Below are 26,242 nucleotides of genomic sequence, written 5' to 3'. Positions count from 1 at the left end.
GGTCTGTGCCATTCCCTTGCTGCCAAAAGCGGCAAGCTATTGTACATAGCTATCGAAGACCTCTGCTAGATGTGAAGAAGTCCGATACCACCAGGTTTAGGCGAAGAGCCGATTGGCAGGTGAGGTTAATGCACCAACTAATACGGAATCAGCGGCAGGCAGTTCACACACGTCTTTCCCAATCACGTCACGTCCTATAAAGCTCAACAGGTACAAGTTATTCTGTGAAATATTTGACGCTAAACATTTTAACCTTTATGGCTGAAGACGCAAAACGCAGGATGGAGCATGGTAAATTGCTACTTTGGGAATGAAATAAAAAAAATAATGAACGTCTACCTCCAAAAACCACACACTACCGCAGTCGTTTTTGGAAATTCTCATGCACTCTTTCAATCACGTCTTCTGGTATTCTTGCAGTTTCAACCTCAATATTGTTCTGTAGGTCTTCCAGGATGATGGGGCAGCTGCAATACACGTTTGATTTCAGGTAACCGCAAATAAAAAATCGCAGTATGGCGAAGTTCGGTGATTTTGCGGGCCAGTTGACATCCCCCATCTGAGAGATAAACCTTCTAGGAAACGCTTGCCTCAAAAATTCATGGTAATGCCATTGTGTGTACAGTGGCACCGTTATGTTGAAACCAGGTATCCTGTAATTGCATTGCCTCGAAAGCAGGCTGGAAAAACTCTTACAGCATAGTTAAGTAACGATCCGAATTCACAGTTATAGTACGACGATTTTCCTGGAAAAAGTACGAGCGAATGATGCCTATGCGGTCTGAGTGCAGGGGTCTCTGGTGAATTTGCCTGGAGTTCGTATCGCTCCAGTACCGCATATTCTGTTTGTTTACACACCCACTGAGGTGAAAATGTGCCTCATCAGAAAATATCACATATTCATCATTTTGATTTGCAGCTCCTTGTGTTGGCTGTGTTTGCAGTTAAAATTGTTGAGTGTGAGAACCGCCAGTTATGCAAAATACCGTTTTTTCTCAGTACCCAAACATGTTTCGGCACCACTGTGCCATTATCAGTGGGTTTTCGTTTTTATTTATTCTGTAATGTGAACATCTTTTGTTAAAAGATTATGAAATTAGGGTCATCTTTAGTTCAAATAATAGATCGTTTCTTTTTGTAAATACCTTTACATTTGGTGTGCATGAATTTTCTGAATCACTTGTGTGTTAATTAATACAGGTAGCTTGTCATCTGCAACCAAATGATGCTGATGAGAAAGTTTTTAGCTGGGAGTTAGCCTATCTTCTAGAATGTAATTTAGTTTGTCGCCATGTTTTCGTGCCTATATTCGTTTTTACTTACGTTTTCGTGTGGCAAGCACTTCCATTCTCCGCAGTATTTTCCAGAAATAACGTAGTAAAACACTTTTCACTTCACCAAAACATAGTGTTATTGAGGTTTGTTGTGTGTCCCAGCCCAATCAGTGTTCATTTGTTCACCAGACAGTTTGGCGCCAAATTTGAATTTTATTTGCATTTTATCTTTGTGTGCGTGTTTACTGTGTGCTTCTTAGCTGTGTGTGTTGTCTTTTATATGGTATTCCTTTTGTGTGTAAATGCAGATTTTGCAGATTTTAGTGTATCTATTTTTCGCGCGCGCGCCCGCGCGCTCGTGTGTGTGTGTGTGTGTGTGTGTGTGTGTGTGTGTGTGTGTGTGTGTGTGTGTCTGTGTCTGTGTGTGTGTGTGTGTGTGTCTGTGTGTGTGTGTGTGTGAGTGTGTGTGGACTTCATCAGTTTGTGCTGTTTTTATTTGTAAACTTCCTTAAATGTGTTAAATAGTGTGCCCTTGCAGAGTGTAGCGCATTCGTTTAAGACCTGTTTTCCTTCTGCTATTGCCTTCTGTATGTGGAAGTCTTCTTCAATGGTCAGCTTGCTGTATAGGCTGTGGCTGGGTTTTAGTATTCTGAAGTCTGTTTCTATTGTGGTTGGGTGGGGATTGTTGGCTACAAGGTGGTCAGCAAATGTGCTATGGGAGCTGTTGCTTTTTAAAGCTCTGAAATGTTCTGAATATCTGGTTTTGAAGTTTCTGCATGTTTGTCCTATGTACACTGACTGGCAAGTGTTGCATATGAGTTCCTATATTCTTGATATGTTAAATTTATCCTGGGTGTTCCTTGTGTTCTGATCTTTTTCTGTGTTGTGTTCCCCATCCTTTATCCTATTTGGAGTCCCTGTTTCTTTAATATGTTGCATATTCTGTGAACAATCTTGTTATTGTAGATGAGTATGTGCCATTTAGTTTTGTGTGTGTGTGTGTTGTTGCTCTGTTATGTCTTGTGTGTGGTCATTGTTTGTGTTTTGTGTTGTTCTGTGCTGGGTGAGTATTTGTGTGTGTGTGGTATGTTCATTTTTGTACTGTTTGCATATTTTTTGATTTAACGTGTCTACCATGTGGGTAGTATAACCATTTTCTACTGCTATTTGTTTTGTTGTGTTTGGTTCTTGTGTGTAGTTCTGTTTGTTCATGGGTGTTCTGTTTAATGTGTGGAGCATGAATCTGAAGTTCACTTGCTTATGTGTCAATGGGTGGTTTGATAGGTTATGAATGGTGGTGCTTGTGGTTGTCGGTTTCCTGAACAGTGTGAAGTTGTGCGTGTTGTTTGTTTTATGTATGGTGAGATCTAGAAAATGTAGTGTGTTGTTAGTTTCTGTTTATAATGTGGAGTTAAATTTTGGGTGTAAGTTGTTGATTTTATTGTGTAGCTGTTCTATGTGTGTATGTGATTCATCAATCAGGCATATTATGTCATCAACATAACGGTACCAGTAGATAACTTTGTAGTTTTTTGGTTTTATTATGTGTCTGAAGATCATGTTCTCCAGGTTGTTCATGAAAATGTTAGCTAGGAGGCCACTGATTGGTGGTCCCATTGGTAGTCCTTCATGTTGAGAATAAAATTCTTTGTTGGATACAAAATAATTTTGCGATGTTATGGACTTGAGTATGGTTGTTATTTAATTGATGTGTGTGACTGGTGTGTTTCTTTGTTGTTTTAATCTTTGTATGATGATATTGATTGTTTCATTTATTGGAATGGAAGTGTTCATTAATGTGACGTCGAATGATGTGAGGGTTGCTGTGTCTGGTATGTGTATATTCTTGATTCTGTCGATTAACTCCTTTGAGTTTTCCTGATTCCTGTTGTTATCGAAGTTATACAGTTTTTTTTCAGTAGTGTGTGTGTTTGTTGGGCTAGGTGGTAGGATGGAGCAGCTCCGAACTTAATGACGGGTCTTAATGGGATATTATCCCTGTGAACCTTTGGTAGGGAATTTAAGGTGGTTGCTTATGGATTTTCCTGTGTCATCCTCTTTAACTGGTCTTTTGAGAATGTATTATTGATGTTTTTCAGTGTCTGTTGAATGTTTTTCTGGTATCTTGCTGTTGGGTCACTGATCATTTTTGTGATGTTGTTGTCGCTGGGAAAATCTAGAGTTTTCTCTATGCATGCTTTTTCATCCATAATTACAGTAATATTCCCTTTGTCTGCTCTTGTTACTATGGCATTGTTCTGTTTTTTGTTTTAGTTTGCTGGCTGTGATTTCCTCTGATGTTTTGTGATTAGAAATAATTGTGGATTTGTGTGTTCTGATTATCTGCTCAGTCTTTCTTGTTCCTTTATAATGTGTTCTGATTTCGTTATGAGGTTTTCTGTTGTTTTGTGTGATATGTTTGTGTTAATATTGTGTTTTGGCTCAAAAATGTTCAAATGTGTGTGAAATCTTACGGGACTTAACTGCTAAGATCATCAGTCCCTAAGCTTACACACTACCTAACCTAAAATATCCTAAGAACAAACACACACACCCATGCCCGATGGAGGACTCGAACCTCCACCAGGATCAGCCGCACAGTCCATGACTGCAGCCACTTAGACCGTGTGTTTTGGTCCTTTTTCTATTAAGCTTATTTCTTGTTTGATAAGATTTATGTCAGTTAGGTTAATGATACTGTCATGGAACTTATATTGTTGGTTGAGATTGTTTTTAGTGGGTGTCTTTGTGCTGTCGATTATTCTGTTGAGTTTTCTGTCTTGTTTCGCTCGTTTTTCTTGCATTACTTTTTTAATATATGTCTTTTCTCTCTCTGTTATTTCCTCAAAGTGAGCTGGTATTGTAAATTTGTTGGCCAAATCTAAATGTGTTTGGTAAAGTTCAGTGTTGAGCGACTTCTTTTTGGCAAATAATTCCCTAATTTCCTGCTTTAGCCACAAAATCTCCACTTTTTTTTCACTTTCTTTGATGCAGCTAAGAAGCGCTCAGAAACACACACACACACACACACACACACACACACACACACACACACACGAAGATAAAATGCAAACAAAGTTCAAATTTGGCGCCAAACTCTCTGGTGAACAAATGAACACTGGCTGGGCTGGGACACAGAACAAACCACAATCACACTGTGTTTTGCTGAAGTGAAAAGTGTTTTACTACGCTATTTGTGGAAAATACTTGTTAGAGTTACGCGTGCATCACAACACCTCACCATGATGTGGAGAATGGAAGTGCTTGCCACACGAAAACGTAAGAAAAACGAATATAGGCGCGAAAACATCACGACAAACTAAATTACATTCTAGAAGATAGGTTAACTCCCAGCAAAAAACTTTCTCATCAACATCGTTTGGTTGCAGATGAAAAGCTACCTGTATTAATTAACTCACAAGTGATCCAGAAAATTCATGCACACCAAATGTAAAGGTAGTTACAAAAAGAAACGATCTATTGTTTGAACTAAAGATGCACATAATTTTATAGTCATGTAAGAAAAATTTTCACATTACAGAATAAATAGAAATGAAAACCCACTGATGATGGCACAGTGGTGCCGAAACATGTTTGGATACTGAGAAAAACGGTGTTTTGCGTAACTGGCGGACCTCACATCCAATAAGAAAAGAACACATTTGCTTCATGAGGTGTGTTTGCAAGCATATCTTCACAAAATGTTCTTCGCGTAACATAATCCCGTCCTGATAATTGCTCGCCAAGGCACATTTTATATGGATCAAAATTCGGTTCATTATGAAAAATCCGATAGAGGGAACGTCTTGAAATGCTAAGAGCAAGTGCGTGTTTCCGAGCTGAGCGTTTCGGAGATTGCAGTACTACTACTCTAACTTGTTCGACATTTTGTGTGTATCACTTTTGGATTATTCACCCATGGACTAACCAAAAAATTTAGAAAAGATTCGAAATCATGTTTAAAGTTTGTTGGAAATTTCCAAGTGCTCTGATTACCAAACACTGGTTGAATATAGTGTGGGTAATTTGCATATCATCAGTTTCACAGCCTCAACACATATTCACAATTACTTTCTGTAATACTTCTATTTTTGTGCTAAACTTTTAACCTGAGATTTTACCTCTTAACATGTTAGTTGTGACAGCATTTTAAATGCCTGAATCCGGCTTGTGATTATATAAGACACTTAAAATCAAATTTTTGGATCCAACGAAACCGTTAGATACGTATCCTGCAACTGGGACCGTACACCGTGACGCTTTTCAGACGATTTGTAGTACAGATGGTATAGTAACAGTAGTAGTAGTAGTAGTAGTAGTAGTAGTAGTAGTAGTAGGGGTACAGCAGTGGAAAAATTCTGCTATCGGAGCGCAAAAAACCCTAACTTACTTCTGTTTTAAAAGACTCTGACTGAAAAGTGGGATACCAACTGCTTTCCTCAGCATCTTGAAAAGTTTACTCAAAAACTTCACCCATTTGTCGTGCACAGCCGTCTTGGAATCCTTGACTCGATTTTTGTCCGCTGGCGCTGTGAAAATATAGTGAAAAACACTTCATTTAGGGTTTTCCGAGGAATCGCCCTTGAACTAATGGCTCCTCCGTAATACCCATCAATCCCACGGTGGAAACGTCAAATGTAAAAATAATCAACCGGTTTACTCGATTTGCCGGAACAGGAGGAAATGTGTCCATTATAATTATCCGGGCTGTTATGCCGTGGTCGGTTGATGAATTCCGTGGTGATTCCCAACGTTTCGTCTCCGACTGCGGGAGACATCTTCAAGGGGGTCCGTAGCTTGATGGTAGGTCCAACACACACACTGGCTCGTTACTGACTGCCGCTAAATTCCGTGTCCGCGCGCCCCCGCGCCGCGGCGTGACGTCACGTGTTTTGAAAACGTCAGTGCAATTGGCCGCTGTCCGTCGCCGTCGATCGCCGTTGCCATCACCCAGTAGTGGACGAGTGGTACACATCTTCTTTAACACCGGCATCCATATACCGTTTAATTTGACGCCCTCCTCCTTTCGGTTGAAATTATTTGGGTGTTTAGCGATTTCGATTGCCTCCCTGTAGAGCCTTTCGTAGTATCCGCTCGTGGCCGCTAGTACTTGCGTCTCCTCGAAACGAATATTGTGGTTCCCTGGCTAGAAAGCATGCTCCGCAACAGCTGATCGTTCCGTTTCTCCTCTTCTACAATTTCCCTTGTGTTCTTCCAAACGTTTAGAAACAGTTCTTTTGGTGGTACCCACATAAACATCACCACAGCTGCATGGGATCCTATACACTCCAGATTTTTCCAATGGTTTGCGAGCGTCCTTGGCAGGCCTAAGGTATTCCTGTATTGGCTACACTGTCTAAAGGATCGTTCTAAGAAATACCAAAGTAAGGTATTTACTCTTTCAGTATTTTATCTGTTTATATGTGCTTTTAGGTTGTCCAAGTCCTAGATGCATTTGTTCTCTGTTTTCTGTGTAGATCAACCTCAAAACACAGAGAAAGAAAGCCCCAAAGTCTACAGAAGATCAACGAAGGCGAGATAAGGAAAAGAAGTAGAAGAAAGAGAGAAAGAGGAAGGAAGGCAGGGTAGGTGTACAACCTAGAGAGCATAGTGCATTGAGGGGTCATACATCCCCAGCCTCCGCCACTTACCAGAGGTATGCCACTCACTCAGAGATCGCCTAGGAAAGACTAGCAGCACTGACAGGGCAAGAGAAGCACAGAGAGACAAGAGGAACAAGTCTGACTGATCACGCGAGAGGAGGGGTGGGGGGTGAAGAGTAAAAGAACAGGTAGGGTGAGAGCCGGGCTGGACCACCAAGCCCAGACTGTCGCAGCCAGACCCTCTGCCCACGGGAGGCAACAGAGTGTTCCTTTAGTCCCTCAATAGGCCGATGAGGTTAAGCGGCCCTCCACTAAAGAGAATAACAGCCCCCTTCAGGAATAAAACGTAAAACTGTCAGCTACTGAGGCGCCGTGTCCGAACACCAGGGGTAGCGAGTCTGGGAGATTAAGAATGCGCTGCAGGACGGCTAGGTTGGGACAGTCCAGCAGAATGCGGACCACTAACAGGAACGACAGCGGCAGTGGGGTGGATCCTTGCGACGGAGGAGACGACCATGAGTGAGTAAAGTATGCCCAATGCGAAGGCCTGCCAGGCACATTTACTTTTTAATTTTTTTAATTTACTCATCAAGTTCCGTAGGACCAAATTGAAGAGAAAATCTCCAAGATCATGGAACGTGTCAGTACATGAAATTACAACAAACGTAATAACAGATAAAAATAAATGTTCATGACCCTTAAAAAAGTCAGTCCATAAGTTTAAGTAAACGCTATCAGCAGTACAATAAAAATCAACTTAATTTTTCAAGGAACTCCTCATCAGAATAGAAGGAGTGACCCATGAAATAACTCTTCATTTTCGATTTGAAAGCGCGTGGATTACTGGTAAGCTGCAGCAGTATACTGCACACCTTTTTGCACAAGAGCTAAGGAAGGCCAATCCAAATGCAGGCTTGATTTCTGCCGAGTATTAATCGAGTGAAAGCTTCTTCTTCTTGGGGATAAACTAATATTGGTAACAAGAAACGAATATACATATTGAGAGGCAAATGTCAAAATACCCAGACTCGTGAACAGAGATCGACAAGAGGTTCGTGAAGTAACACCACTTATTGCTCGAACCGCCCGTTTCTGAGCCAAAAATATCCTTTTAGAATGAGAAGAGTTACCCCAAAATACCTACGACAATAGCGAATGAAAATAAGCAAAGTAGATTAATTTTCGTGTCGAACGATCACTCACTTCCAATACCGTTCGAATAGTAAAAATTGCAGTATTAAGTCGTTGAACAAGATCCTGAACGTGGACTTTCCACGACAGCTTACTATTTATCTGAACACCTAGAAATTTGAACTGTTCAGTTTCACTGATCATATGCCCATTCTGTGAAATTAAATCGTCAGGTTTTGTTGAATTGTGTGTTAGAAACTGTAAAAACCGAGTTTTACTGTGATTTAGCGTTAGTTTATTTTCTACGAGCCTTGAACTGAGGTCATGTACTGCACTATTTGAAACTGAGTCAATGTTGCACACAACATCCTTTACTACCAAGCTAGTGTCATCAGCAAACGGAAAAATTTTAGAGTTACCCGTAATACTAGAAGGCATATCATTTATATAAATAAGGAACAGGAGTGGCCCCAACGTTGATCCCTGGGGCACCCCCCACTTGACAGATTTCACATCACAGCCGTCATCAACATTGTGTTGCTAAAGTAAGAGGTGAACCAACTGTGAGTTACTCCCCGTATTCCGTAATTGTCCATCTGACAATAGTTCTAGAACACCATCAAAAAATAACAAAGAAGCACAGACTTCGCCAAAGTTCTGCTGTTTAGAATTTTTCAGGTTTTTTCTTGCTGAATGGACTTGGTATTTTTCGGGCCAGTTTCATTTTTCCCACCCTGTATTTTACTGGTGTTTACGTCATTTTCTCTGACAGTGGCTGAGTGCTGGCGCTGCTTACCTGTGGTAGACGTAGCGGTAGCGCTTGTCGTCCAGCGGCACGATGTCCAGGAAGACGATGTAGGTGGCGCCGGGGTCCAGCCCGCCGAGCCGCACCTTCACCGTGGGGAACATGCGCCTGCAACAGCCGCACCACACACCGCTCACAGACCGCCCCTCACTGCGGCAACTACACGAGCACAGCCACGTGGCGGGATAACAGTCTATTGTGGCAGTACACGAGACTTCCTATTTTTCTGTGTGAACTTTGAGTGTCCTAGGGACTTAATGTTCGTGTAATACTGTTTTCTGAATTTTTCCGGTAATGTCCTGTGACAGATAGCAAGAGCAGTTGTAACGTCACAATAGCTTTCGTTACATAGTTAAAATCAGTGTTATGTTGCTATCAGCTGATAGACATTATAAGCGTAAATTCAATTACTTTACATAATTAATGAACAGTGAAATAATCTCAGCCCCAAATTACATGCATGTAGAAACAACTATGGATCAAAGTCTTTTATTCTCATTACAATTTGCACATCCTGTGTCCCTATTTACATTTCCCCACCTCTCCTTAAAGTACGTGGTCAGGTGTGAATGTTTTGAGTGTGGTAGCAGACGAACCAGAGATGTAGTGGGTCTCAGAATCTTCTACCAACTTTAACACAGACAGTGGAAGGCAAAAAGCAGGAACAGGAGGGTTCGACCAGAGGTGCGAAAGTATAAAAAAAACCGTTTTATTACCAGAGGTTGGTCATGGGCATCCCCCACCACCTCGCGCTGCTCGGGAGAAAGAGCCGCGCAACGGTTACGAGGAGTTTTTTGGAAGACAAGTAAGCGACCAGACGTTCCTTCAGAACGCTGCGTCGAAATCAGAAGGTATTTGAATGTTTAAATATGTTTAATGTTAACAATTTCTTTATCAGAGGCTTTTTCGCGATTGAATAATTAAGAACCATTTATTGAATTTATCCGGTAAAACAATAATCTTCTCCGTTCGAGATTTCCGTTACGACCTGCTACGTGGTGCATATTATCAAACTGCAACCGCCGAGAAAGCTAATAAAGGGAGTTGTAGCCAGTTTTTGCGATTGCTGAGCATTTATGCTAGCGTGTGTCGATGTTTAACAACTTATTGAAAATTTAGTGACGAGTGTAGTTTTTCTAAGATGAATCGTTTCGTGTTCAAGCACTTTGCGCTGGAGATACCAGCCACGAGTCCTGCTCGATGCCAGCCACTGTACATTGAAAATCTGCATAGAGAAATAACGATATTTGCATTTCAGTGATAACTTAGTGCATGTGTCTGTATCAGCATAGTAGTGTAGTGACCACGTGCTCTCCAAGATTTCCTTCCCTCCACAGGACGATGCAAATCAAAGGCAACACGGCTTGTAATTCAAACATAGTTAAATAATCTTTGTCCATAGTTAAATGAAAATTCAAAGCAGAATTAGTGAAATGTGTATTCAAAAGATTGTTAAGAAGGAATTTCGTAAATTTTTGTCTAATGTTGGTTAAAATAAAATTAACTTTGTTTTTCGAAGTAATTTCCGTTCTCGGCTTGCTCATTTAAAGCATACCTAAGAAAAGAGAATCATATTAATCACGCTGCCCCTTTACTAAAATTATTGCCACAAGACTAGATTCGTGCAGGACGTAGTTTTCTCTGACCACCCGAAAAATTACAATTGCGTTATCCGTTGCGACCTCAAATCCAATCGAAAAGATTGTACTTTGAACTTTGATGGGCCTAAACATCAATTCTAAAGCGGGCAGAATGGTCAGGGAAGGTTACGCTGCCGAGAGGGAAAAGGTGTGCATAAGATCCTTCCCCACAGCAGGCTTATATAAAAATGCATAAAAGTAATCCCTGCTAATAAAATTAAGCAAACTCCCTTCTCAGCCTGCCACAGACAGGGAGAATTAACATTTACGACCTAAATACCAGTCGTTGGGAGCTTGCACGGTGGGGATTCCAAATATGGCGTGTGATACCGATGTGCGCATAATAGACGTAAGTATCACTGAATTCCACTTTGCCAAACAAACTGCGCCAACTGAGATCCGTGGACGCTTGGTGAAGTTGTATGGAAGACGGCGCAGTAGACGTGAATAATGTTAGCCGGCGGGCACTGGGTCTCAGCAGTACTGGAAAAGCTGTGCACGACAACCCAAGGTCCTGTCGATGCTACTTAGCTGCCATCACACATTACGAACACTGTCTCCATCAAAACATCCTTGACGACCGGCGGACTACGACCAGCCGAGTGCACAGTTGAATGCCGCCTGCAACGCATCAGAGAAATTGTTACGCAATCTCGGTTATAGAAGATTGCATGCGAAATGGGTACTGCGAATGCTTACATGAGATATAAAAAGCCGTAGGTTGGAAATTTTTCACCTGCTGGGACGATACGACGCTTAATGTGACAATTTTCTGAAGACCATTATCACCGGACATCATCTGTGGTGTAAAGATGAGCTGGAATCTAGAAAGACAGTCCATGGAGTGGTGACATGGGAATTCTTCAACAAAGAGAAAGTTCAGGACACAGCTATCTGCTAGCAAAGTGAAGTACACAGTCCTGTTGAACAGCCAGTGTGTGGTTCTTTTGGATGTCTTGGCACCCAAACCAACCGTCAAATGAGGGCGCGACAAGACGACAAAGGCTAACCCGAAAGCCCGGATTTGCAGAGTCAAACCAAAGAAGAAGACAAAATTATGTTTACAACACGATAACGCCAGGCCCCACCGCAGTTTTGCGACCACAGAATTCACTGCAAAATTTTGCTGGACTGTCTTTCAGCATCCATCGTAAGTCCCGATTCACCACCTTCAGGTTTGTCTCATAGGAGCCTGTGAAAGACGGAACAGGTGGCCTACGTTTTCCAGAATCAGACACCGTCCACAAATGTGTAACATGGTGGTCAGCTTCAGCCCGTTCGGGTTTTTACGAGTGCGGCCTACAGGCTCGCGTCCAGAAAATATTAGAAACGCCTAAAAGGCAGCAGGCTCGTAACACGACAGGCGCCTGGCGTGGTTCCAGGTACAGAAACCACTATCATACTGTTATTGGTTCAAATGTCTCTAAGCACTATGGGACTTAACATCTGAGGTCATCAGCCCTCTATAACTTAGAACTACTTAAACCTAGCCAACCTAAGGACATCATACACATCCATGGCCGAGGCAGGATTCGAACCTGCGACGTAGCAGCCGTGTGCTTCCGGACTGAAGCGCCTAGAGTCGCTCGGCCACACCGGCCGGCTACGATACTGTTAATACGTGTAGCCGCCTTTTTCCTCAGTTGCTAATAATAACTTCAGTTATGTTTTATCATAATGGTAAGAAAACCTTCAGCCTTTTGCAACTACGGCGTTGTGACTTCTACTTTACAATTTCAGCAAACACGCGAATTTCACGCGAAATCACGAGCCAAGCTACGAAAAGTTTCTAACATGGTTCGGAGATCTGGCGAAACCACCTGGGTGACGCGTGGGCACACAATGAGCAAATCAACAAATTTAAGCGATTTGGTCGAAAGACACACCGTCACGATCCAGCGGCTATCCACGAGTGCCAGAGATGCGTACCGTACATACAAGAGGGATAATGATCGAATCCTGAGTAAATTCGAAATTTAGCACGGTCTTAAATGCGAGATGCTATAATAGTTTCCACAAAGAAACTTTGTCTCTGAACCTGGCAGGAAATCCAAAGAGATTCTGGTCGCTAGCGCAAGACACAATGCCTTCTCTCCGTGATAGGACGCGTCACCCAGGTGGTTTCGCCAAATCCCCGAACCATGTTAGAAACCTTTCGTAGCTTGGCTTCTCACTTCCCGTAAAATTCGCGTGTTTTCTCCAATTGTAAAGTAGAAGTAACAATGCCGTGGTTGCAAAAGGCTGAAGTTTTCCTTACCATGACAGTGTGACTAAGATGGATGTACTAAACACGGTTTTCCGAAATTCCTTCATCAGAGAAGACGAAGTAAGTATACCAGAATTAGAATCAAGAACAGCTGCCAACACAGGTAATATAGAAGCAGATATCCTCGGAGTAGTGAAGCAACTTAAATCACTTAATAAAGGCAAGTCTTCCGGTCCAGATAGTATACCAATTATGTTCTTTTCATTGGAGTCGGCTTCCTTAAATGTGTCAGGAACATTGCTGACGACTGGAATCCCTTCGTAACTAATGCTTCGCCCATCAAAAATTGTAGTGTTTCAATGTTCAACTAGGATGCTATTGCACGGATATTCGTTGTGTTACATGTGATCAGCCATAAGCTATTCAGTACACCCAAATGGAACATGTCCAAAATATTGTAAATTATTTTAAACATTACACTATGAACTGAAATTTAGCAACACGCCTCTTTCTTAGAGAGTAGACAGTAGATTTATTCACAATATACATAAATGACCTTATGGATGACATCGGTAGTTCACTGAGGCTTTTTGCAGATGATGCAGTGGTGTATCGAGAGGTTGTAACAATGGAAAATTGTACTGGAATGCAGGAGGATCTGCAGCGAATTGACGCATGGTGCAGGGAAAGGCAGTTGAATCTCAAAGTGTAATGTGCAGCGAATACATAGAAAGATAGATTCCTTATCATTTAGCTACAAAATAGCAGGTCAGCAACTGGAAGCAGTTAATTCCGTAAATTATCTGGGAGTAATTTAAAATGGAATGATCATATAAAGAAGATCGTCGGTAAAGCAGATGCCAGACTGAGATTCATTGGTAGTATCCTAAGGAAATGCAATCCGAAAACAAAGGAGGTAGGTTACAGTACGCTTGTTCGCCCACTGCTTGAATACTGCTCAGCAGTGTGGGATCCGTACCAAGTAGGGTTGATAGATAGAGAAAATCCAACGGAGGGCAGCGCGCTTCGTTACAGGATCATTTAGTAGTCGCGAAAGCGTTACGGAGATGACAGATAAACTCCAGTGGAAGACTCTGCAGGAGAGACGCTCAGTAGCTCGGTACGGGCTTTTGTTAAAGTTTCGAGAACATACCTTCACCGAAGAGTCAAGCAGTATATTGCTCCCTCCTACGTATATCTCGCGAAGAGACCGTGAGGATAAAATCAGAGAGTTTAGAGCCCACACAGGAGCATACCGACAATCCTTCTTTCCACGAACAATACGAGACTGGAATAGAAGGGAGAACCTATAGAGGTACTCAAGGTACCCTCCGCCACACACCGTCAGGTGGCTTGCGGAGTATGGATGTAAATGTAGATGTAGATGTAGATTCAGTTGCTGATAATGTCGAACGCCTGATGTGTGTGGCAAACGAGTGATACCATTGCATGGATATGTAATGTGCTACAGATAAAACGTAAGAGGTACTAACTGGGCAGAATATTGTCGCAATCATTCATTCATTCATACAAAAATTTCTAAGATGCAAACGACTGAAAGTAAAACTTAAACATACGAGTAAAGAAAAGCAACTGGTGGAAACGTAATCTCTGCACTGCATCAACAAGAGACTACCATTGTTCCGCTTAACGATATTTATGTTTATGAAGGCTAAAGTAGTAATTTAGGAGAAAAGCCACTTCCTCAGTCGTATTATTTACCAACAATTGGTAAATTAATATTTACGAGATTACAATGGTATTTTGGAAAAAAATATTAGGTTGGTGGATAAGTTCGTAGGGCTTTTGTTTTATTTGTATTCCGGTTGCTATGGGTTTATCTATTGATTTTCTTTTTCATTTATAATTTACTCTTGCTATTTGGGTTTACATATTGTTATTTTGTCATCTCTGGAAAGCGAGTGGAGCTGTGTACGCTACAAAATGGACTGCCAAGTGCAGAATCGCATTTTCAACACATTCTTCTGTTTGAGTTCAGTAGAAGGATGACAGCAATGGAAGCAGCCAGAAACATTTGCGCCGTGTATGGGATTAACGCTATTGGACAGAGCACGGAAAGAAAATGGTTTTCTCGTAGCAAGGAGGATCGTTTTGATATTAGTGACTCTCGACATTCAAGAAGACCTTCGGGGTTAGATGAAGAATGTATCAATCCACAATAACCCACATCACTGCACTCGAGAACTGGCAAATGTCACGAACTGTGATGGTTCCACCATCGTGTGACATTTTCATGCAGTGGAGAAGGTTCAAAGATCGACGGTGTGGGTACCGAATGGTCTAAGGCAAAATCATGAAAATCTGGTAGCCATACGTCCATCTTTGCTTGCTCGTCATCAATCGGCTCGTGAAGAACACCGACCATTCCTGCCCTGCATCGTTACTTGTGACGAGAAATGGTGTCTTTATGCTAACATAAGGAAAAGAAAGAAATAGTTGAGCTCAAACATAGCGGCCACTCCCCATAGAAAGATCTGCGTGCATCCACAGAATGTAATGTTCTCCATCTAGTTGAACAATGACAGTGTGATGTACTACGAATTACTTCCCCGAGGTGTACCCATCGCTGCTGTCATTTCTTGTCAACAACTGAAGCGTTCAAATGGCTCTGAGCACTATGGGACTTAACATCTATGGTCATCAGTCCCCTAGAACTTAGAACTACTTAAACCTAACTAACCTAAGGACAGCACACAACACCCAGCCATCACGAGGCAGAGAAAATCCCTGACCCCGCCGGGAATCGAACCCGGGAACCCGGGCATGGGAAGCGAGAACGCTACCACACGACACAACTGAAGCGTGTTGCAGACACAATACACGAATGACTTGCAGGAAGGCTGCGTGTACTGATGTTATTCCACAATAAACTTATGGAAAGACGCTACGAACTTTTTCACCAACCTGACAGTTGCGTACACTTCTTCTTGCTGTGTAGCTCCCGGAAATTTTTAATTGTTGGATTTCAATCTACTCCTCTCTTACAGCTAGGTCTATACGAACATAAATTGACAGATATGTGGAAGGATTAGACACAGATCCTACATTTTCGAGTGGCTAATAACTCATATTGTTACTACATAAGAGCAAGAGCAATTCTTCTGTACTGAGTAAGTGGTAACGAAAAGTAGATTATTGAAAGTTGGCAAGCTGCGCTCGGAAGAGTTCCATAAAAGAGTTTTTTTCATAAAAGCACTAACGGACGAATGTTTGTACAAAGTGGTAAATACGGTGAAAAGAAACGATGAACATGTGCTGCAATAGCCACAATGCTGTCTTTATAACTATTCAAGTTCTTATATTTCGCGGTTGGGATGATACTTTGGAAATCCGTTAAAGAGTGCGAGATGGGACGAGACATCCAGAATGAGATTTTCACTCTGCAGCAGAGTGTGCACTGATATGAAACTTCCTGGCAGATTAAAACTGTGTGCCGGACCGAGACTCGAACTCGGGACCTTTGCCTTTCGTGGACATGTGCTCTACCATCTGAGTTACCCGTGCACGACTCACGACCCGTCCTCACAGCTTCTATTCTGCGAGTGCCTCGTCTCCTACCTTCCAAACTTCGCAGAACCTCTTCTGCGAACGTTGCAGAACTAGCACTCCTGGAAGAAAGGATATTGCGGAGACATAGCTTATCCACAGCCTGGGGCATGTTTCCAGAGTGAGATTTTCACTCTCCCGAGTTCGAGTCTCGGTCCGGCACACAGTTTTAATCTGCCAGGAAGTTTCATATCAGCGCACACTCCGCTGCAGAGTGAAAATCTGATTCTGGAAACATCCCCCAGGCTGTGGCTAAGCCATGTCTCCGCAATATTCTTTCTTTCTTCTTTCAGGAGTGCTAGCTCTGCAAGGTTCGCACAAGAGTTTCTGCGAAGTTTGGAAGGTAGGAGACGAGGTACTGGCGGAATGAGACATCGCTGATCAAATCTGGACTCTAGTAAGACTTCGTAGAGTAATCGCACGATCGAGTGGTTTTCCCCAGAAGCAGGATGGAAAGTTCGTACTGGATCCGTTGTCCTGTGCAGACAATACGTGTCCCGGACACTGACTACGGCTGCCAAGGACTCGTACTAGGGGAGCGATCAACTCAATGAACAGTTTACGTCAGCACTGGCTATTAACGTCTACAGCCAAATTCGGTGTGCTCACTGATGCTGTATACTAATAAGTTGGCCTCTGTGAACAAAGTATGGTTTCTCGTTCCCTTAAATGGAAACAGCAGTTAGTTGGCTCCATCAGTACTTTCGTATGAGCTACAGAAAATGTAAAGACAAAATCATTACTATTAAATTGAGTGTAGTTTGGAAGAAAAGAAACATTTCTGAGGCCCCAGACGAAGAAAACGGTCAGTTAATTCATTTTCATGTTCATTTGAATAAAATTCATTCCCAGGCTTCCCACCAATACTTTTGCCTGCGAGTTATACGCGTAGTTGATTTTTACTAGTCTAGTTTACGTTATTCAGTTTAATTTTTTCCATGTGAATGTGCAAAACGGTGTTTGTTTACGGATTCGGGGTTTGTACGACAACCGGAATACGTGGAAACAGAACAGGTAAGCGGAATGCAAGCGTCGGAGGTTGGCAGAAGCGCCCGACTGGCATTACGAGCACGAGTGGTCGGCCACTCGTCGGTCGGAATAAAGGGCCCTAATGGAAGCGGCCAAAACTGATCTCGTTAATTAGCGCCGCTCATGGAACGGGCGAAATTGAATCGGGAACGCAGCAGTCGTATTCAATATCGCAGAGCGAAAAGAAGCGCGCAGCACGTCCCCGCGAACAGACCGGGCATCAGAGACTGCAGCGCCGCGTTAATTAACGTTCTGCGGAGGTAGGGTGGGGGAGGGAAGGGGGGAGGAAGGCCGATGGTATCTGGCCAGCTATCTCAGTCACGCAAGTCGTCATAAGCGCTCCCGGCTCCCCTGGAGAACACAGCTCATCCGCATCCGCCCCTGTTCAAGTGCATAGTCTCACCTTGTAGCGATTCAGTTAAATTTTTTTCACATATTTGATACGCTCTGAACAACACCCGTTTCGTTGTCGCGGATGCCACTGTGGCCTTCGATCCGGACTAATGTTACTTCTTTTTGCTGATTTTGCAGCCTAATGACCTGCTAACGATTGGGTCGTTGTGTTACTGTGTAAAATGCTTTTCCAAGATCTTGGTTGCTTCTCGGGAGTCGGTTAAGGGGGGGTAGGACGTCAAGCGGGCAGACTTGGAGCAGGAGAGGCACCACAGGACATTTTAATTTCCACTGTCTATACTTTTACAAATAAATTCATAAAACTTTGTCAGCATGACCAGGAAGGATTCAGGATTCACACTCGTAGCAGCGGAAGTTCAAAAACATAAAAAATAATTTTTTTACACGTGAAATTTCATCATTTCTTCTCTTACTATTGGCTGCATATGTTGCTATAGGCACACTTTTCTTCATAAGTAAGAGAGACTGTTCGATGAATATAGCGCAGCATACGAACCATACTTACAGGTGTCCTAAACTCTATAATCTATTTAATTTATGAAAAAAATGAATGAGCTGTTACGTTTTAAACATTATGTTTAGAAATTAATGAAATTCTGTAGTTAATTATCTCAATTTTTACCACAGTTTTTAATAAATTTGGAAAATTCTAGAGTTTCATACACCTGTAAGTATGGTTTGTATGCTGTGCAAAATTCATCAAAGAATCTCTCTTACTTGTGAAGAAAAATGTACCTATAGCAACAAATGCAGCCAACAGTAAGTGAAAAAATGATGAAATTTCATATCTATGAGTGTGAATCCTGAATCCTTCCTGGTCATGCTGACAAAGTTTTATGAATCTATTTGTAAAATTATAGACAGTAGAAAATAAAATGTCCTGTGGTGCCTCTCCTGCTCCAAGTCAGCGCGTTTGACGTCCTACCCCCCTTAAGATAATTTTGCCGTCAATGCAGTTTCATGAGTAGTTAAGTGCTTCTAAAATGGCTACTATCTCTGGCGCCAGATATTTCCTCACGTAGCCGACCAACTGGCTAAGCAAGACCAAGGCGCAGCTTCAGGAACACCATGTCGTCCAACGGCACCGCACACAGACTGAAGAACTATGCGAATGGAGTGGGATGAGGAATAGAGAGACGAACCAACGACGAAGGGAGACGTTATAGAGCAATACATCCTTTGATTCAATCAACGCATTGGAGCATGAAGAACACAGTGTCAAGAGGATTTTATACTACCACTGAACGAATGAAATTCAGGACAAGTTGTGGAGAGTAAGACGACATAAACCATATAATATTAGGATATCCCCAGAAGACGGACAGGATAGCTGAGTGCTGTGCGGTGCAAAGGCCACCACCGCGTCACTACTCTTTTGGCAACAAGAGACGTTAGCGAGTACAAACTCAATACACGCAGCTGTCGAGGAACTCACGAGGGCATCGCCCAAGCCTCGAAATTTCCGCAAAATGGCAGCACGAGGTGCCGGATATAGCAGAAGGGTCCACAATGACATCATCTTCCAATGTCAGGAGAGAAATTGGGGCATGGATGTCGGTTCCAGAGAGCCGTCAGAGATTGGCCCACCTGACGGAAGAGGGAATGGAGCTGTTAAGAGAATTTGTGAATGAAATCCAGCTAGCTTTTTTGCTATCCCGAAGAACGCGACACACTGTGCACGCATCTGTTTATAATGAATGCAGTTTTCTGTCGTAGGATGACGGTTAAAGACGTGGAGAGGACGTCTTCACACAAGCCTCAGCGCACCGAGGGTCTGGGACACGGTGTGGTAGTGAGAAAGTGTGAGGAATTGGGCGTTCTGCGGCGGTGAGGATGACGTTTGTAAGAGATTCCACAGGGCATCACAACTGGGGAAATGTTGTTCGCCAAAGGTCGCCAACCGGCCTTATTGAGCTGCCGTCTAGATACTACGAGCGCGTCAGGGAGGAGGCGGAGACTAGCAACATGGGACCATAGGAGCAGGCGGCCACTCCGAAAGGCAGAGCAGAAACGAAGAACTGCACTGTCGGGAGGACGGACCCAGTACCAAGTACATAAGAAAATGAAAGTGTATTTGTACACTGTTATTCAGTTAAAGTAATACACCTTCTGCTGTGACAGACTTTATGTTAAATTTGGCATGCAGTTAAGTCGTGTGTATACATAGTAATTTTATAAAATTTGAACTTCTTTTGTTGTAACTGCATTGAAATCTGTACATAGATAACAAACAAAGCTGGCAATTGCTACTGATGTGTTTAAACTATGGTTGATTGTATGGTCATGAAACCAAAAGCCAATCTCAAATAAATAAACAGTATAACAACAATTGTTAAAATGTGTGTGAATTCCTAACGGACCAAACTGCTGAGGTCATCGGTCCCTAGACTTGCACACTGCTTAGCACTGTATAGCATGGCTATGTATGCTAAGAACAACACACACATACCCATGCTCGAGGGAGGATTCGAACCTCCGGCGGGAGGAACATATAACAACACCCCTTTAGAAGAAAAGATGTGTCGCTGCTAAAAAGGTCCCATACTGAAAACTAAATAAATTAGGGAAAGGTCTCTGATGTTCAAAGAAATGTATCGAGAATATCTACACTACTGGCCATTAAAATTGCTACACCAAGAAGAAATGCAGATGATAAACTGACATGTGATTACATTCTCACGCAAATTGGGTGCATAGATCCTGAGAAATCAGTACCCAGAACAACCACCTCTGGCCGCAATAACGGCCTTAATACGCCTGGGCTTTGAGTCGAACAGAGCTTGGATGGCGTGTGCAGGTACAGCTGCCTATGCAGCTTCAACACGATACCACAGTTCATCAAGACTAGTGACTGGCGTATTGTGACGAGCCAGTTGCTCGGCCACCATTGACCAGACGTTTTCAATTGGTGAGAGATCTGGAGAATGTACAGGCCATGGCAGCAGTCGAACATTTTCTGTATCCAGAAAGGCCCGTACAGGACCTGCAACATGCGGTCGTGCATTATCGTGCTGAAATGTAGGGTTTCGCATGGACAGAATGAAGGGTAGGGCCACGGGTCGTAACACATCTGAAATGTAACGTTCACTGTTCAAGGTGCCGTCAATGCGAACGAGAGGTGACCGAGACGTGTAACCAATGGCACCCCATACCATCACGCCGGGTGATACGCCAGTATGGCGATGACGAATACACGCTTCCAATGTGCGTTCACCGCGTTGTCGCCAAACACGGATGCGACCATCATGATGCTGTAAACAGAACCTAGATTCAACCGAAAAAAATGACGTTTTTCCATTCGTGCACCCAGGTTCGTCGTTGAGTACACCATCGCAGGCGCTAGTGTCTGTCATGCAGCGTCTATGGTAACTGCACCTATGGTCTCCGACCTGATAGTCCATGTTGCTGCAAACGTCATCGAACTGTTCGTGCAGATGGTTGTTCTCTTGCAAACGTCCCCATCTGTTGACTCAGGGATCGAGACGTGGCTGCACGATCCATTAGAGCCATGCGGATAAGATGCCTGTCATCTCGACTGCTAGTGATACGAGGATGTTGGGATCCAGCACGGCGTTCCTTATTACCCTCCTCAACCCAACGATTCAATATTCTGCTAACAGTCATTGGATCTCGACCAACGCGAGCAGCAATGTCGCGCTACGCTAAACCGCAATTGCGATTGGCTGTAATCCGACCTTTATCAAAGTCGGAAACGTGATGGTACGCATTTCTCCTCCTTACACGAGGCATCACAACAACGTTTCCAGGCAACGACGGTCAACTGCTGTTTGTGTATGAGAAATCGGTTGGAAACTTTCCTCATGTCAGCACGTTGCAGCTGTCGCCACCGGCGCCAGCCTTGTGTGAATGCTCTGAAAAGCTAATGATTTGCATATCACAGCATCTTCTTCCTGTCGGTTAAATTTCGCGTCTGTAGCACTTCATCTTCGTGGTGTAGCAAATTTAATGGCCAGTAGTGTACAAAACATGGTGGCAGCTTTATATGATTAATGAGTTGGTACGAAAAAGACTTTAATTTTTTTACGATGTCCCTTGCGATGGTAGCATCAACTTCGCCCGTCTTTCTCTGAAAAGGAAAAAATACATTGGCGAGTCTAACAAGGGAACGATCTGACAAGTGGGTCACCGATTTTGGTAAAGTCTGGAAGGACGTCCTGTATTGAAAATAGAGATATACGTGTTTCGGCTTTTTGCTTGAAACCGCTTAGTTTTTGAAAACATCGAAGTTAAATTTGATGAAGAAAAACCGTATTTTCAACGCTACTCGTCGAGAGATCCTCCAGAAACAAACATTTTAACTGATATAACGTTAACAATGTTCATGTTATTAAGGTTCTTGCATCTTCATGTTGTAGCTTGTGTACACGTCATTTCAGTGTTGCCAGAGTCTGAAGTCAAGGAATTAGGTTACCAAACCACAGGGCCGTGTTCGATTCATCGTTGTGACTTTTTCTCAGTCTATGTTTGTTTTAGTGTTAACTGATAATGCAATACTTTGCCCTTTTTTACAGTAAAACATCGGGACGTGTGATTAATAACTAAATAAGTATATATTATAATTTTCTGACAGTTATTTTCACCGTGATACACAGTGCAAAAATACACCTAAAGTAAACGTAACTGTTCGTCTATTCGTAAGCGTTGTCACAATAATGTGGCGAAACGTATCATAGAAACAGGCAAAAGAAATATTTTTAGCACCATGTGGAACACATGAGCGAAATCTCACCACATTATTTTGTTTTCCGCTACATTGTTCGTGAAAAACATACCTGATTCACGCTGCTAAAAAATAGATCCATGACATATAAATTTGAAAAAAAAACGAAAGGTATCCTCGTTAGCAGAATATTATCAAATACACAAAAAAATATGGAACGAAAAAATAAAAATGTAAGACCAAGGACCGAACACCCAGCTGTTTGGTGGCCTAATTCCTTGACGCTCGACCGCCGACTTTGCTCTGCTGAGCACATTCAGTGACGCGTACCCAAGCTACATAACTCTAACATCACTGAATTTGGACCCCATGTTACAAAAATGTTGGTTTTTTAACGATATTATTATGCATAGCATTGAAAACACGACTGTCCGTCGTCAAATTTTACCTCGAGTTCTTCAAAAACTAGAGGGCATCTATTAAAAGGCCGAAACACGTGTACTTTATTTTCAATATAGAACTTCCTTGCTAAACTTGATCAAAATCGGTGACCCGTATGTCAGACGCTCCCCTTGTGAGTGTAGAGAGCGTGAGGCAAGAGAGCACGCTGTCGTTGTTGTTGTTGTTGTTCTTGTTGTTGTTGTTGTTGTTGTTGATGTGGTCTTCAGCCCGCAGACTGGTTTCCTGCACCTACCCACAGTACTCGTCATCTCTGCAAAGCTACTGCAGCCTACAGCCATGTGAAGCGGCTCACTGCAGCCGTGCCTCGGTCTACCTTTGAAACTTTTGCCCGACATACTTTCTTCCATTACATAACTAAGAACTGGTCCCTTAGGCGGTCTTATGTCAACCAATCTCCTTTCAGTCAACTTGAGCATACGTTTTTCCCCTATTTGAATCACTACATTTTCAATGATTGTTCGGCGCACCCATATAGTCTTTAGCATTTTTCAGTAGCACGACATTTCAAAAGCTTCTACTGTCTACTTCTGAACACTTTATTTTGCACGTTTCACTTCCGTAAAAGGCTATCTTCATGACAAATACCTTTAAAAAGCGACTTCCTAACACTTAAATTAGTGTTAACATAATTTTCTTTTTCTGTACTGCTTTTCTTGCTGTTGCCAGGTTTTCATTTCACGTTCCTTCTACTTCGGGAATCGTCACTTATTTTGCTGCCCAAATAGCAAACCGGATCTACTGTTTTAGTGTATCATATTCTAATATAATGCTTTCAGCATGACGTGATTTAATTCAACCATATTCCATTACCTTTGTTATAATTTGGTTGGCGTTCATCTTATAATCGTTTTTCAAGACACTATCAGTTCTGGTCAACTGCTCCGACAAAATTGCTGCGTCATCCGCAGACATCAGACTTTTATTTCTCCTCCTTCAACTCCAGATCCTTTCGAATTTGCTACCTGTTACTGCTTGTTCAATGTACAGATTGAATAACATGAGCCATAGGATAGAAATCTGTCTCCCTTCTCAACTGGTGCTTCCCGTTCATCTCCTTGTAACTGCAGTCTGGTTTCTGTACAAGTTGTAAATAATTTTTCGCTCTCTGTATTTTATCCCTGCTACATTCAGCATTTGAGAGAGTGCATTCCAGTAAATTCGTCAAAAACTTTCTCGAAATCTAGAAATGCCATAAACGTAGATTTTCGTTTCTTCAGTCCGTCTTATAGGGTAAGTAGTAGGGTGAGTATTGCCTCGCTTGAGATCGTAGCAAAGGTAATCAAAGTAATAAGGGCATGGGAAGCACACTCACGACTACCGCGGCTATGCTGTGGCCAGCAGCTTCCTTCCTTTGCAAAAAATCATTTCAACTAATAGCGTGAAGCGTCTCTTTTTGCTGTTATTGCAATGCTGACTATTTTAGAGAAATCTGCTGTTAACTTTCTACACTGGTGTCCAGTTTTTGTCCGAGCTGATCTGAAACAAACTCACCGCCAGAGTTACTCCAAAGATATTGAATGGAGTGTAGCAGGCCTGGTCTTCGATCGGCCAGTCTAGTAAATGCATGAGATCTTTGTAGAAAAATGATGTAATGCTCTTTGTTTCGCAGCCAGGCGGATTGTAGACTGACGCACAACATGCTACTGTGTAAAATGTGTCCATGAATACCTGGGTGGATTTCGCCATTGACTTAAACTGATCGTCTCAGAAGGCGAACTGCTGCACCCAATGTACAGTCAGGCAGATAACTTACGCCAAGACCACGTACATCGGTATGAGTCCCACATCATATCTCGCGACCAATTTCGCGACAAAATCTTCTTCTACTAGTCCACAGACGTTGTTTGAACCACTTCGAGCCATGTCGTCCATTTGTTTTTGCTATTAGAACGCGTGGGTAGCAAGACGAGGCACATCTGCCACATTTACAACTCACCTGAGATTGTGAGTATGTTATGCCCACAGGTTGTTGTTGTGTATACAATAATAATAATAAGTAGTAGTAGTAGAGTAATAATAATAACAATATGTTCATTTGGTGTACACGCAGTGCTGGCCATTAATATTGCATCAGCAAGAATTATAGCAAATAAGAAAATAACTTATTGTACGTATTGAGTGCTATGTGATTAAACTGTAGGAGATTTGGGGGTATAAAAGGTACATTTCCTACAAAGAGTAAGAATGGATCTAACTTCACTGAACATCTTAGACGGGCAGAGAGAAGTGCTGTGTGAAAAGTGTAATAATAAAAGCAGAAACTGGCCAGCTAGCAAGAGTGAATTGATACAACTCTTTCTAAAAACCTTTTACAAAATTTGTAATTCAATCGAAGTTCTAACTTTTACAAAATCTGTAATTCAGTCTAATTTATAATAATAGTAAGACTGATAACTCCAATGGCCACCTAATGGAAGGCAGTCTATCTGTCTTGTGGTGGCTCGTTGACGCCGGGTGCAAGCCTTTTGAGCTGACACCATTTAGGCGACTTGCGTGTCAGTGATCACGAAATGATGAGAACAACACAACACAACACCCCGTCCCCGAGCGAAGAAAATTCCTGACCCCGTAACTACTGACAAGTACAGAAAAGTCATTCCACCCCGCTTCATCTGAGTTCATCAAGTCTCAGTAAGGCATGACCAGGTGTTGTGAATGGATGAAAGGTCTGCAGAGTTTGGTGGCTATGTGGTGTCACCGCCAGACACCACACTTGCTAGGTGGTAGTTTTAAATCGGCCGCGGTCCATTAGTACATGTCGGACCCGCGTGTCGCCACTGTGTGATCGCAGACTGAGCGCCACCACAAGGCAGGTCTCGAGATACAGATTAGCACTCGCCCCAGTTGTACGGACGACTTTGCTAGCGACTACACTGACGAAGCATTGCTCATTAGCCGAGCCAATAGTTAGAATAGCCTTCAGCTAAGTCAGTGGCTACGACCTAGCAAGGCGCCATTAGTAACATTGCATGTATCTAAAGAGTCTCACTTGTATCGCCACAATCTCCAGATGTACCAAAAGGATGGATTAAAGTTAAGTATTCCCGAAGCTACGTACTTTTCTTTATAGCCTTCATTACGTATCCTGTTTCAGACCTCACGCATCCGGCTTTAGCTTAGCGCGTGCCTTTCGGCTTCCTCTCATTGTGTCTAGGCTGTCTTGCCTAGACACAACAGGCTAGATGAAGTTAGTTATCCTCGGTATCGAGATCAACGTGTGGTCTCGCATTATCTGTTTGAAAAGTTATGTTATGGGGACCTCTAACCAGAACACGCCCATTGGCCTCGACAAGTCAGAAATATGATGCCTCCTAACAAAAGTACCAGCCGTGCGGACCTGCGCCGATCGTGTTGTGCACCCAGCGGAAGCTGATACCACCACGTTTTGAGCTGGGCCCGTACGACGATGAATGCAGTGTGTGAACGTGTG

At 42.7% G+C, this 26,242-nt stretch overlaps 1 protein-coding gene across 1 annotated transcript in view; it reads right to left on the bottom strand.

The window, feature by feature from the left end:
• The window catches only part of LOC126419727 (T-box transcription factor TBX18-like), a 246,923-nt gene that overhangs the window by 123,500 nt on the left and 97,181 nt on the right, over positions 1-26,242 (bottom strand). The window contains exon 3 of the mRNA XM_050086906.1: positions 8,805-8,921. Coding sequence (XP_049942863.1) covers positions 8,805-8,921 — 117 coding nt within the window. The remainder of the gene's footprint in view (positions 1-8,804; positions 8,922-26,242) is intronic.

Source organism: Schistocerca serialis, chromosome 9 (genome assembly GCF_023864345.2).
Source record: "Schistocerca serialis cubense isolate TAMUIC-IGC-003099 chromosome 9, iqSchSeri2.2, whole genome shotgun sequence".
NCBI lineage: Eukaryota > Metazoa > Arthropoda > Insecta > Orthoptera > Acrididae > Schistocerca > Schistocerca serialis.
The sequence above is the reverse complement of the archived record's forward strand: the minus strand, read 5'-3'. Positions and strand labels throughout refer to the sequence as shown.